The following is a 13,017-nucleotide window of genomic DNA, read 5'->3' as shown; positions in this document are numbered from 1 at the left end:
TTGGGGGGGGGTGGTGGAGTGAAGCGTGGGTATGAGTACATGTGACAGCAGCAGGAATAAAGGAGGGTGAGTGCGTATCTTGTGTGTATGCATGTGTGCGTCAGTCGGAGCAGCTATTACAGCAAGGTTAATGTGTCCGTGTTAATGTGCAGAGTGAAAGTGAGGCAAAGCGCAATCAGTCAAACCTATGTGGTTACATTGAGGAGCTGCTGACAGAATGAGAGCTCTCACGCACTCACGCCTGCAGATTTCCATAATATAAATGACAAGACCAAGAAAAGCTCACTTCTGGCTAAATCTACAAGTAGAGTTTCAGCTGCATCCTTGGTGATAAACGTTGTGACTTTTACACGAGTTCTCACCATCACACTTGACTTCACTGATGCGAGTATGTATGCCAAATATATATATGTGGACAATAGATGCATAAAGCTAAGGCTCTATCAAAAGGAAAGTACAGTCAGATCTTAAGTAGCAGGTGGAAACGAATCATGGCACCATAGTGTTTGTTTCGGACAACAGCAGGCTTCTCAGAACTGGTCCAAGACCTTTTTAGACCGTTTTATTGTTTAACATGTATCCACTACAATTGGGACTATAGGCAAGAGAAGACATACCTGGACTTCAGACATGGTGACGGAGATATTTCTTGGCTGAACGGTGAGCTCCACACACTGCCTCTGGTCGGAGGCAAACCTCTGGGGCTCTCCTGCTCGTTCACACCGGTCCTTACGCGAACAACTAGGGTGCAGCAGCAAAAAAAAGGAGGAGAAAGAGAGGAAGGGAGGGGAAGAAAATGATGAGATAAAAAAGATGGGTGAGGAGAGGTGAGAGGAAAAAAGGAGGGGAAGAACAGATGAGAGAGACGAGAGGTGAGGGGAGGGGGGAGAGAGAGAGAGAATATGAGCCACTGTTAAGCTAATATGGCAATCATATTAAGATGACAAACATGCACGGCCATCACCGTCATACAGAGATGGGAGCAATAACGGAAGACAAATAGGCTAATAGCTACCCCAGCCATTACTGTAGGCCTTTACATCATTACCTTATTGGCCCTGACATTTGTGCAAGAACCGCTAAGCTATATGAACATCCACTCCCCCTCATCTTTTCGGTTTACAGCGCCTAACTTCTAGGGAGATATACAGGCAATCATTAAAGTTTCCCTGAACCGTAAAAATGATACAATTCCTACCCGCCGCATATCAATGGGGTCAGCAATTTCCACTGCTTATTACGAGCCAACTGATCGTGCTAAAAAATCAGCATACAGCCCCGTATTGTGGCGGTTTTACTATTAGCTATTCATAATGCATTAGCTATCACTTCACCTTCGCGCTAACAACAACGGGTCCCGGTGGTGAGAGGAAAGTGCTGATGTGGCGCTCCGCGAGGCCTTAACAATAAGAGAGGCAGTGAAAAAAAAAATGCTAACTGCCTCCTGTGAGCAGCAGCCCCCCCATCCCCTCGTTTAGTTAGCCTTCACTCGAGCTCAGCAAGAAAAAGCTGTCGCCAACCACTCCCCCGGGAGTCACACACGCACACAAAACGCACACTGTACAGGCACACGTAGAGATGCACAAAGGTATGTACACGTTTTCTCATTATGGACCTCTTTTCCTTCTACTGCTCCTCTGGTGTGTGACTGTGTGAATTCGTTGAAATGAAGTGTGCTCATTTGTCTAGAAACACCTGCATGTGTGTGCGTGTATTTGTTTGTGTGTTTTCCTCATTCAATTTCACTGCTGATTGAAACTACCATGGCTCTTAATAAGATCTGGCTAAAAGCACCAGAGGGCTGAAACGAGGCTTATAAATAATTTGCCTATTAATACCAATTTGCCTGCAAGGGCCTCTGCCAGATTTGGCAACACTATCAGGTAAGCAAAGAGCGAGCCGCATTCAAGACACAAGGTCAAACTGTGCCCAAACAGAAGGATATCGCTGGATCAAGTCCATCATAATTGTGTGCGTAATTCAAAAGATGTGTGTGTGGAGGATAAAATGGAGACACAGGTGGTATATGTGTGTGTGTGTGTGTGCCTTGAGGAAAGACAGGTTGGTGATGTGTTTTTATAAGTTTCATTAATGTACAGAAAGATGGCATCATGCCAAATACTGTACTGTTCTCACACTCTCCTTTGTGCATACACACACACACCCTCAAGTCAAAGGGAGGAAATGGAGAGATTACATACGGACACAGTGTTATTATGCATCACTCACTACACCTGTGAGTGACTATTTCATTTCTAAACATAACTGCAAATCTCCAGTCTCTCTGTTACAAATCGAATCGTATACAGTCATCTTAAAAAGACCTAGCCCGCAAACCAAACACTAACACTAGAAGTGACTAATCCTTAATCTGTTGCCATCTAGTTCCCACGGAAGTACCATGTTCACAACACACACACACGCACACAAAAAGAAGGTAAATTCCACTAAGATAAGTGATGCAGGCTGCCAAGCTGTGTTTATTTATGTGCTATTATGTGCTATTAACCAGTTGACAGACTTCAACGGGATACATGTAGCACTACTGCCAAGGAGCTTTCAAGTTGTAGAAGTTAGATTTCTTCTATGAATCATAATTAGGCCTAATTAAAAGGTGTTAGAGGCACTTTACTCAAGTTATTACAAGGTTTTAAAAATAGTTCCTGAGGTCAACACATTCAAAGCAGCAACTGGCTGCCTGTGCAGTGTTCAGGTTCTCTATTCACTCTGTTGTTCAACTTTCAGTGGCACATTTACATGTATAGCAATCGTGTTTCATGTCGATCAACACCTTCTGAGGTAAAGAGAAAGAGTTAGTTGTTTAAAGGTGTGGTAGTTGATTTAACAGTACATCAACGATCACATTTTAATGCAGCTCAGGACGCGAAGGAGCCTGAGAAATGCTCATTTAGGGTTCAAGTTTGAAGCCATCTGTACAATTGAATTTCAGAAGATGGTAGTTCTGACTATCATGGTCTCTCTTATATTCAGCAAGTTAAACTGCAAGTCTTTAGAAGTCATAATTAAAAGTAACTACAGACATCTTTACAGTTGTAGACACCCACAAAAAGCCCTGAGGCCAGACCACAAATGTATCCACGGTCTCCATTCTCTAAAAAAAACTTTCAGAAAGAAAATGCCCCCCATTGAGTAGAGATTGTGCCGATTTTTATTTTTTTACGTGTATTGCTCCTTTCCGCCCTACATTCATCAACTTGGAATATATTAAAGAAAAACTAAGAACCAAACTTCCCTGTAAACAACAAGAACTGGAGTATCTGGGGTGACAAAAGGCTACTGAGCTTCATGTGTATACCATTCAGGTGGGTGTTTTTCACTCCAACTTGATCAGCTGACACACACCTAAAACACTTCTTCACACAATTATCAACTATACAATGCAATGGAAGGGTATCGGGATGAAGTGTGCTAATGAGTGCATGAGTGTGTGTGGTACTTACACATTGTGGAGGACACACCATCCACAGTGAGGGTCTCTGGAGCCCAAACACTCCCCACAAGTGGTGTACTGCTCGCAGCTTTCCACTGGAACTCTCACCACCTGGAGACAAAGAGAGAAACAGAGAGACAGACAAAGACAAACAGAGAGACAGAGAGAGAGAGACAGAGAGACAGAGAGAGAGGGTAAGAAGTGATGAAAAAATAATTAGCATCCTCGTCATCAAACCATTAAAATGAGCAGTATATTCGGCTGGATAGAGATGAGCATTTGACAGCTTATCAGACTGATTCAATTTCAGCAAACTGTCAGAGTGTGTGTTTGTGTGTACCTCCCTGAGACTAAAAGAGAGCTCGTCCGTGAGAAGTGTGTGTGTGTCTTTGTGCATGCGTGTGTTCTGGTGAGCGATTTTGGTCCAGCGGTGTGTGACAGCCTCCAGTGAAGCGTTTACAGGAGAAGCCTCGCAATGCATGCTGGGACACCTGACAGGTGGCTGTCGCAACGATACTGTGATTGACGGGTGACCTCAAAAACCATTGGGAGGCAGAGGAGCAGAGGGACAGACCCCCAGTGTGTGTGTGTGTGTGTGTGTGCGTGCGTGTGCGTGCGTGCCATTCACTGCCACACTGGATGTTCGAGCTTGGTGTGGCTACAGATGTTGCCTAAGAAACTAGATCAAGTGTTTAAGTTAGCCCTCCACTCCTGCTAAAGGTGATGACAGACGGTTCACAACAAGGCCCCAATGGGTCAGAAAGTGTGTGTGTGTGTGTATTTCAAAATATCCACGAGAGATGTGAGTGTGTTTAAGTGAGTGACAGACAGATTGCTAGCATATGCGCGGAATGCTAGTGTGCAACAAAGCAGGCACGTGTTTTTGCGCTTTTGTGTGTGCACGTGTTGAAAGTGTCAGCGCCACATTCAACTTTTCTTCACCACAGGGCCCCAAGTTGATGAGTTGCTTGATCCCTGTTTCATGGTGTGTGTGTGTGTGTGTGTGTGTGTGTGTGTGTGTGTGTGTGTGTGTGTGTGTGTATCAAATTGCCACAGACAGCAGGCTAGTTTTAAATCATGCAGCAGATAGTGAGCCGTCTGATCAGTAAGTAACAGCATTTAACAACCCTACCCTTGGGTAACACTGTTATAGCGTGGACACACACACAGATTTAACCATGAGAACCCCTTCCAAGTGGTACGTGGGGACTAAAGTAGTGACTGCACTGCAGGGGACTGACTTTTTTTATGAGGTATGGAAGGGGAGAAACGGAGGGGTGTATGGAGGGATAAGAGGACAAAAAAAGTGTCAGAAAGAGAGCAGAGGCCTGAGGTAAGAGATAAAGCTGGTTAGCTGCAGGATGGAAATCAGGCAGACAAAGGAACGCAGCACTGAAATATTAAACTGGGGCCAGGATTCCTCCGTGAGCTTTACGTAAAACACAGATATGAGATGGATATGACATGATGGAACTCATTTATGCTATGAAAAGTGTTGTATCAGCCTGGCCTTGGGGCTTTTTGACGGAACAATACCGCTCAAGCAGAGGGTAGACTGACAAAAACACTTGACACTGTGAGCCACTAATCCGCCTTTTCTTTCTTTTCCGTTTCCTTCATTCCCCACTATACATTTGGTTATTTCCATTACTCTTTATGTTCCTTCTGCTTCTTTCTCAGCCCCACAATCTCCATCCTTCTCTGAGCATCTCATTCATTCATTCTGCAAACCCCAGTACAGTAGCTTTCTTAGCTGGCTAGCTGCCCAGAGAGAGAAAGACAGATGAAATGATGTAAACAAGCGATGGTGGAGACCAGAGGGGGGAGGAGGGGGGAGGTGGTCATCTACTGGAAGAGCTGCTGTATGGATGAATAGAGGGAAAGAGAGGTGTAATGGAAGACACACACGGGCCGAATTGGCATGGACATTGTGCTGAGTAGATGGGATATGGTGGCAGACGGCTGCTATGCGTCATTGTCAGAACAAGTGCAAGTCTGAAAGAAGGGCTGAAAAGAGGGATGGAACAAGGGTCTTTGACAATAAAAGGATGACAGAGGGGAAAAATGACTGTGAATGAATGAGCAGATAATGGAAAAGTGGAAGAGGCAAAATCAGCTTTAGTTGAGGACATGTGATCGGACACCTTGGGAGAAAGAAATCATCACAGGACTTCTTCTCAAATAATTCATGATTTAACAAAAAATTAAAAAAAAGAGTAAATGGAGAGAATGCGCAAGAATGGCCAATTCCCCCTCATGTTCTCCATAAATCATTATGACTGTGATTAAGGACAATGGTTCACATAAATCATACTAACACTATGGGTCTTTGGTGAGCTAGCATAACCTTATCACTGCCCTATGTAATGATAGATATGGTCCATTGTTCACAGTTGTTCCCATACTAGTACTAGTGACTACACTATGGGCTCTATTCAGAGGGAGTGGTGTACAGCTGTTGATGTGGTGGGGGGCTATGATGGTTGTTTTTCCCAGTGGGGATATAAAATACTTTACTGGAGCCGGGAATGTTCTTGTATAACCGCATGCAGATCCCAAAAATATGTGCCGGCGTGTGTGTTGGGAATACTGCTTACCCACAGACACACATCCGCACACTCCCGCTCCGTCTGCCTCTCGATGGCTCTTTTAATGAAAGCCAATTCTCGAACAGTGTGCCACATTACTCCTTTAAATGACCTTATAAACCAAGGCCGCCATCTCCTCCTCTCTTGCCATCTCCTTATCTACAATAGCATCCACCGCTGTAACTCAATTCTGCTTCCCCGCTCTCTCTCTCTCCCCCCGTGTTGTCAGCCCTCCACCCTGACCATATCGCAATGCCATGACATCTCCTTTCAGCAATAAACTTTCCACCTTTCCTCTCCAATCTGTTTTTACAGAGCGCCATCACCTGCCTTTAAACATCCTGCTAACAGGCTTTGCGACGGTCACCCCCCCCCCCACAAAACCCGACGGACCTGTAAAGCTTTCAGCGCGGCTTTTCATTGGCTGTTAAATCTACAGATATAAAAAGGATCAGCCTTGTTGCGACTTCCTTTTTTTTAACATTCAAACACAGGGGGAGTCTATAGTAGAGGAGAAGGGGGGGGGGGGGGCGTCGCAGAGATGTCTACCAGAAGAGAGCCACTCGTATGTGTTACACTATCTGGGAGCCAAGAGGAAGAAATCTCAGTTTGTTTTCAGTTATTTTTAGATATCTGCATGAGACTCTGCATCAGTAACACAGCGTGCCTCCTTGAACAACTATCACTGAACCTCTTGTGCTCAACACTTAACCTCATATGGTTCTAACCCCACAGCTGAGGGACAAATAGGAGTGAAATTTGGTTTAACTGTGCAGTGTCAATTTAAGGAAAGAGCACACATACAAAGTCAGCTTTTCTGAGATGCATTTTAAAAATGTATTTTTGTGGACAAAAAAATCAGTTTCCAGAGAAAAATTCGGAAAAATCTCATAAACTTGTGGCTCTTTTATTGCTAGTCTCCTTTCATCCAAACCTTACTCTGTAATCTTAACTAGCTGTGGTTGAGCAGAAAAGAGATTCAAAGACTCCGATTTAAACTAAAAATGACATTTAACTGACACAAGGAGCAGACAGCAAGGGGAGGAGGATGAGGAGGAGGAAGAAGATGAGGAGAGGTTATCACCTGTCATCTTCCCTCCATCGCCTCCTCTCTGTAGACTGGCATTAACCACACCTGCATTATCTCAACAACCGTCAATCATCTTCCATCTTCCCGTGGTCTAATCTTTGCTGGCAGTGAACAACCATGTGCACACAAATAATAATAAATCAATACCTACCAACATAGCCACTAAATGCCTCAGAACAACAAAGAATAGAAATGGGAGTTCTACCCAGTAGTGGTCTGGCTATCCCTGAGGCGTAGTGCAGAAACATGTCTCTCAACAGGGTCTCCATGTAAGTGTTCGTTCTTCCAGGGCTACAATACCTGCTCAGGGGGGGTGTTGTATCAAAGGCTGGGTTAGCATGTGTGCATTGACTGGATTGTAAGGGGCTTAGGAGATCAATGACTGGCTAGGAGCTCGATGTGTTGACTGATTGGAGATAAGCAGCAAAGCAAACACGACTCTGAGAGTCTGGCACCGAAAAAAGGAAGGAGAGGTGCTGAAGTACGGGCGGAGAGAGGGAGGAAGGGTAAAGGTTGCGTGGTCGGAGCAAATAAAAACTGAGAAACAGCAATCACATCATTGTCTTCCATCAAAAAAAATCATCTGTTGTTAGATTCAATTTGCTGACTGGTGTCCTAATACTAAATTGCTGTTACACTGTAGAGATGTTATTGACAGATCTGGCCATTGTGGTCAACCCAAATTGTTTGCGGGAGACCTGTTTTAGTGAATTGGGTCTTTATGTGTCAGTGAAAGAAAATAGTGCCCACTGTGATAGCTGCAATCTCTTGTTTTCTCTCTCAAAACTCACTCCCTGCAGTATGCTTTGCTCCCACTGTCCTTCCTGCCTCCTTCGCTATCTTTATCTCTCTCATATTGCGTTTTGCCTGCTGTTTCTCCCTCCCAATGAGCTCTCCCTTCTCTTTCGCCTCTTCAATTTATCTTTTCTATCCTCTTTCTCCTGCACTGGGCTCAATTATTCATCCGCATTGTTTTTCCCTCTTCTGAAATACTGTTTTGATCTCTTCTTCTGTACTCCATCCCAGTGAAAACAAGAGGCAGATCAAACAGCTTATTTATTTGTCCTTTGTGTGTGCTCATATCGTGAGTTCAAGGCCAATGAAGATGACGACTCAAATTCCCCTTTCCTAGGAGACTACTCTGAGACAACACACACACACACACACACACACACACACACACACACACACAGCAGCTGTAGGACTGCTCTCTGTCACAGTGTAGGTGTGTTTGTAAGCACCTTAAAAACTAACATAGAAGCACCTTCACATAAGTTAAAGTGAGTAAAGTGTCCTTTATAATGTTTAATTATTATGATATTTGTGTATTATGTGCTGAATTGCTGAAGCAATACCATCTGAAAAAATGACCTTAAGAAAAGACCAAAGAATTTGATCTTTTTCCAACAGAACTAGAGAGAAAAAGAAAGGGAAATATGGAAAAAACTGCAACAGTTAGGACTGGCTACACAAACAAAATCAAGAGAAAACCTAGTGAGTAAAAAAAAAGGGTATTGAAAAATAAAGATGTGAGACCTCATCAGTCATCACATGGACATCCCCATTAACTCCTCCAAAGAAAGCTAATCTTAAACTATAAGTCAATACACTTTCTCCCTCTTTGTGTAGCCATTTGTCCATAATACTGTGTCCCTCAAGAAAGAGAGAGAGCCTGATAGAGAGAGAGAGAGAAAGTAGAATGAGACAGCAAAAGTGGAAAACTAAGACAGAGACAAAAGAGCAGACAGAGATTGAAAAAGCGCAGAAAACAAAGAATTGGAACAAAGACTGTAGAGAGAGAGAAAGAGGTAAATGTGACCAGCTAAGGTAGACAGGCCTAGGGGTCTTCTAATTAAGTGAGGATGGGAGAGGCCGGCGGCCTGGTAAATGACTCTGTCACTTTAGTAAATGGACTTGGTGAGGAGTGAGGAGCCACACAGCTGGCATTTCCATTAGCACTGCCAGGCGACCCACCACCATATACACAGACAGAGAGAAGCAGAGAGCGAGAAAGGGGGGGGGGAGAGAGCGAGAGAGAGGAAAGAGAAACGCCGCTATACTTTATTTGCTCTCACAGGAGTCACATGTGTGAAAGTCATGCCTGGTAGGTGCATGGATGGATTATGATTGTGGAGAAAACTGAGCAGAATAAACTAAATCTGTGTGATTGACTCAAGATTACTGCCAGCAAGCTTTACAGAAGCTTTTGAAATATTACAATGAGTTAATTGAAAATTAGATAATTGGTTGAAACACAACAAATATGCATTTTAACAAAGCTACATTAAAAACAAATCCAGGGACGCGAAAACTGTTCGATCTCATTAATGTTTGTCATGGTTTTCCATGACATCAGCTAATGTTGTGTGAAGGAAAGTTGTACATACAACCGTGTTTCAAGTGAGAGAAAGACAATTGACATTATGGTTATTATTAGTGTTGAAACATTTAGTCAACTACTCAATAAGGAAGAAAATTAAAGTAGTGGTCCAGCAATATATTATTGCAGAATGGTCCATATAGATGCAGCAGCGGAACAGATGTCCTGACTTTTAGTCTCTATTTTGGATCGAGCTTAAAACATGCTGGATCCCATATTTCCCTGAACGCAACTAAACAACAGCTTTCAGTCTTTCAAGCTTCTAGTTTGTAAAGCTTTCCAGAACAAAATGTAAGTCTCCAAGCCAGAGTGAACACAACCCCTACGACGTCATCTGGGTTATTTTCTCATATTTGAGAAGTCTAGAAAATAAGAGAAAGAAGACTTTACACGTCTGTTTTCACATGCTGAATAGAACCCTCATGGTGACTAAGCTGATCAATTATTGTAAGATCATTAAACCAAAAATGGTCAACATTTGCCTGGTCAAACTTCTCAAATGTGTGCATGTGCTGCCAAACTGAATCTCTGTAGGTTTTAGACTGTTGGTTGAGCAAAACAAGCACTTTGAGGACGTCACCGTGGGGTTTTGTTTTCACATTTTATAGACAAAAAGATAAATTGAAAAAATGTATAAATAAATAAAATAATTAGTTATGATGTCTAACCGTCTTTCCAATTGTATTTATCAGTGTCATGTTCTTTCCTTTTGCGATATCTTATTTTACCGCCTGAGTTTTTCCCCATTTGATGCTTTTTAACTCGGCCTGAAGAGGCCTGCTGTGCATGGCTTTGAAAAGAAATGTGCGACACTTCATCGTTCTATCAAGTGTGGCTGGTTGTTAAGGCACAAGACTGAATACAGCGATGTGCCACTTGGAGCAGCTCCGCGGGCCATGCCAGCTTTTGATTGGCCTCATCCAATGACAGTCATTCAGAGCCACCTCTTTCCGCCCCAATCACTGTCAAGCAACAAGAGGACCAATTGCACAGCCGATTGATAATGATTGAGAAGAAAGGGGAGGAGGGGGAGATGGTGGGAGTGAAAAACCATTAACCTCCCTATCCATCTCGCCCTCTTTTCTAACCCTATCAGTCTGCTCTATCACGCCATCCTTTGGGAAAAGACGGCAGAGTAAAACGGAGGGAGATGAGAGAAAGACAGAGCTATCTAGTGACAGCTAGACTTCCATTAGGACTGATAGCATCACGCCAAAGACAAGTGTCTGAGCACACTTTTCTGATGAGGCACGCACACATTCAATCAAGTACACGCTTTTTTTTCCCCTTCTTTTTAAGGGAAAAAGCACAAGAGACAACGATAGGACAGGAAAAGAGGAAGTGCGAGAAAAGGAAACAAGAGAAAAAGAGAGCGAGAGAGAAGTGAAGTTTGAGCTATTAAGAGACATGGAAACCATTCCTCCATGGCTAATGATGGGGTCTTGGTTAGTCTCCTCACATATCTGCCACTGTTAGAAGGAATTAGCATCACTTTTCACTGTTTTTTTTGTTTGTTGGTTCCCTTCTTTCATCATGTCACAGAAAGGAAGGGCATAGGGCTGCAATTAACAATCAATTATAGATTATTTTCAATTAACCAGTTCATTTTTCGCACTACTTTTAGAAATTTGACTTTTTACAAACACAGCCAATGTAGTACCAAACTGACAGTACATCTGCTGTTACAAAAAGCACAAGAAGTCTATAAATGTGGACATCTACATACATGCATGATTAACAGCATTGTGTATTTAGTGTACGAGTGTGTGGGTGCATGTGCTCAGTAATGTTGTGAGGAAGGTGCTATAATGGCTTGAACTCTTGTAATTGAGTGCAGTTGAGCTACACCGCCACCCGCAGCACCACTTCTCCCTTTTAGTCACTGTGCTACCGTCTCCGCCTCGCTGCACCAGGTCTATTAACATTTACATAATAATGACCACCTCCTTGGTTAAACTGTGTGTGTGTGTGTGTGTGTGTGTGTGTGTGTGTGTGTGTGTACATGGACAGTCCTGATGCGTCAGTGGTCGGTGTGTGTAGGACATGCAAGTACTCATTCAAGCTTTACTCTGTCAAGCCGGTGAGTGGAAGAGATGATGCTGGAGTCGTGCTCATAAATCGAAATGAACAGGTCGGAGGCTTACTGGGCTCAGCAGCTGAACGAAACTGAAGAAAAATAAATAATCAATCAAAAAAAGAAAACCTGGGGGGAAAAAACTCCTCCTCTTCTCAATCTGTTGAAGCATTTAATGCAAATCACATTTCCTGCACGTGCAGTTCAATCTGAGTGATAAAACAAGGTGTCAGCCAACAATCGCTGATGTTTGAATGCTGCATTACGCACTTGTTAACTTCGGTAGTTCCTCAGTCAGCCAGAGTTTGATAAATTATGGAAAATGAATCTTTGAGCTACTTAAAACTGACTGATTAGCTGTATCCAGTTCACTAAAATGTCAGTCTTGATTGATACAACCAGCTGCCTTTTTGTGTGTGTTGATGTCAGTCTCTGCTAATGTGTTTGCTAACGAGATTGGCAGCAAACCAGTAATATGTGAATGTAAACAGATCGACGCACAAGCACGCACACGCACAAACACACACGCACACACACACACACACACACAGAGGATTGATGTTTGACGAAACCCGATGGGTTAGATATTACTTGATGAGGCCTTGTTGAGAGAGCCAACAACACAATGCGGACCATTGTTTGCTATTGTAGGGACTCAAACCAACATCTTGTGAACGGCACAAGAACTTTGTGTGTGCATGAATACAGATTCCTTGGAGGGATGAGAGTCTTGTTGAAATGTGGAGGGAGAAATCTCTTTCAGATTCTGAATGGAAAGTCAGACAATGATGTTAGCCCACACACACAACAAACACACACACTCAAACACACAAACATATGTTTGAATGCTGAGCGTATGTGCATGCAAATGCAGATTCAAAGACATGCAGATGTGGTTGAATCAATGTACGAGCACATGAGCCATCACTAGTACAAAATGCTGATTTTATGTGCTCACACACACACAAACACACACATGCTTGACACTTGAACAAAGGTTGTCTCGTGCATACTCATAATACATCATTTCCCTCCACTTTATCAAGCCCTCCAAGTCCTTCCCGTCTGTTTCCAGGACGCTCGCTCCAAACACAGTCCCCCTTCCCACACCGGAGGCGATGAATATTCATGCTTTCAGCAATTAGCCGGCACCGCACTCCACACCGCTATCATATGCATGGCTGCCATCAAAGACACAAGGATGTGCATGTCCGTGTGTATGACACTGTGACGCTCAGTACAAGTACAAAGACAGCAAGAATGGCAGCTGTAGCAACAAATTCAGCGAGAGTTTTCTACCTTTTTGGCTACGAAACAGAAAAGGGAAATGATTTGATGATGGAAAGTCTTGACTGAGCCAAGACACCGTGCGATGATTTCCCACAGTGGCAGTTTTTGCATAGAGGAGAGATGCTTCAAAGAGTTAACGTCGAG

At 43.4% G+C, this 13,017-nt stretch overlaps 1 protein-coding gene across 1 annotated transcript in view; it reads right to left on the bottom strand.

Moving 5' to 3' along the window:
* The window catches only part of LOC116384195 (plexin-A1-like), an 85,008-nt gene extending 78,873 nt beyond the window's left edge, over positions 1 to 6,135 (bottom strand). Inside the window, exons 1-3 of the mRNA XM_031848663.1 lie at positions 6,049 to 6,135; positions 3,462 to 3,562; positions 618 to 741 (exon numbers count right to left, since the gene is read on the bottom strand). Coding sequence (XP_031704523.1) covers positions 618 to 741; positions 3,462 to 3,562; positions 6,049 to 6,135 — 312 coding nt within the window. The remainder of the gene's footprint in view (positions 1 to 617; positions 742 to 3,461; positions 3,563 to 6,048) is intronic.
* Positions 6,136 to 13,017: the final 6,882 nt, after the last annotated feature.

This window comes from Anarrhichthys ocellatus, unplaced genomic scaffold, assembly GCF_004355925.1.
Source record: "Anarrhichthys ocellatus isolate YVR2014 unplaced genomic scaffold, GSC_Weel_1.0 scaffold1, whole genome shotgun sequence".
Taxonomy (NCBI): Eukaryota; Metazoa; Chordata; class Actinopteri; order Perciformes; family Anarhichadidae; genus Anarrhichthys; species Anarrhichthys ocellatus.
Note: the sequence above shows the minus strand (reverse complement) of the source record. Positions and strands in the feature narration are given on the sequence as shown.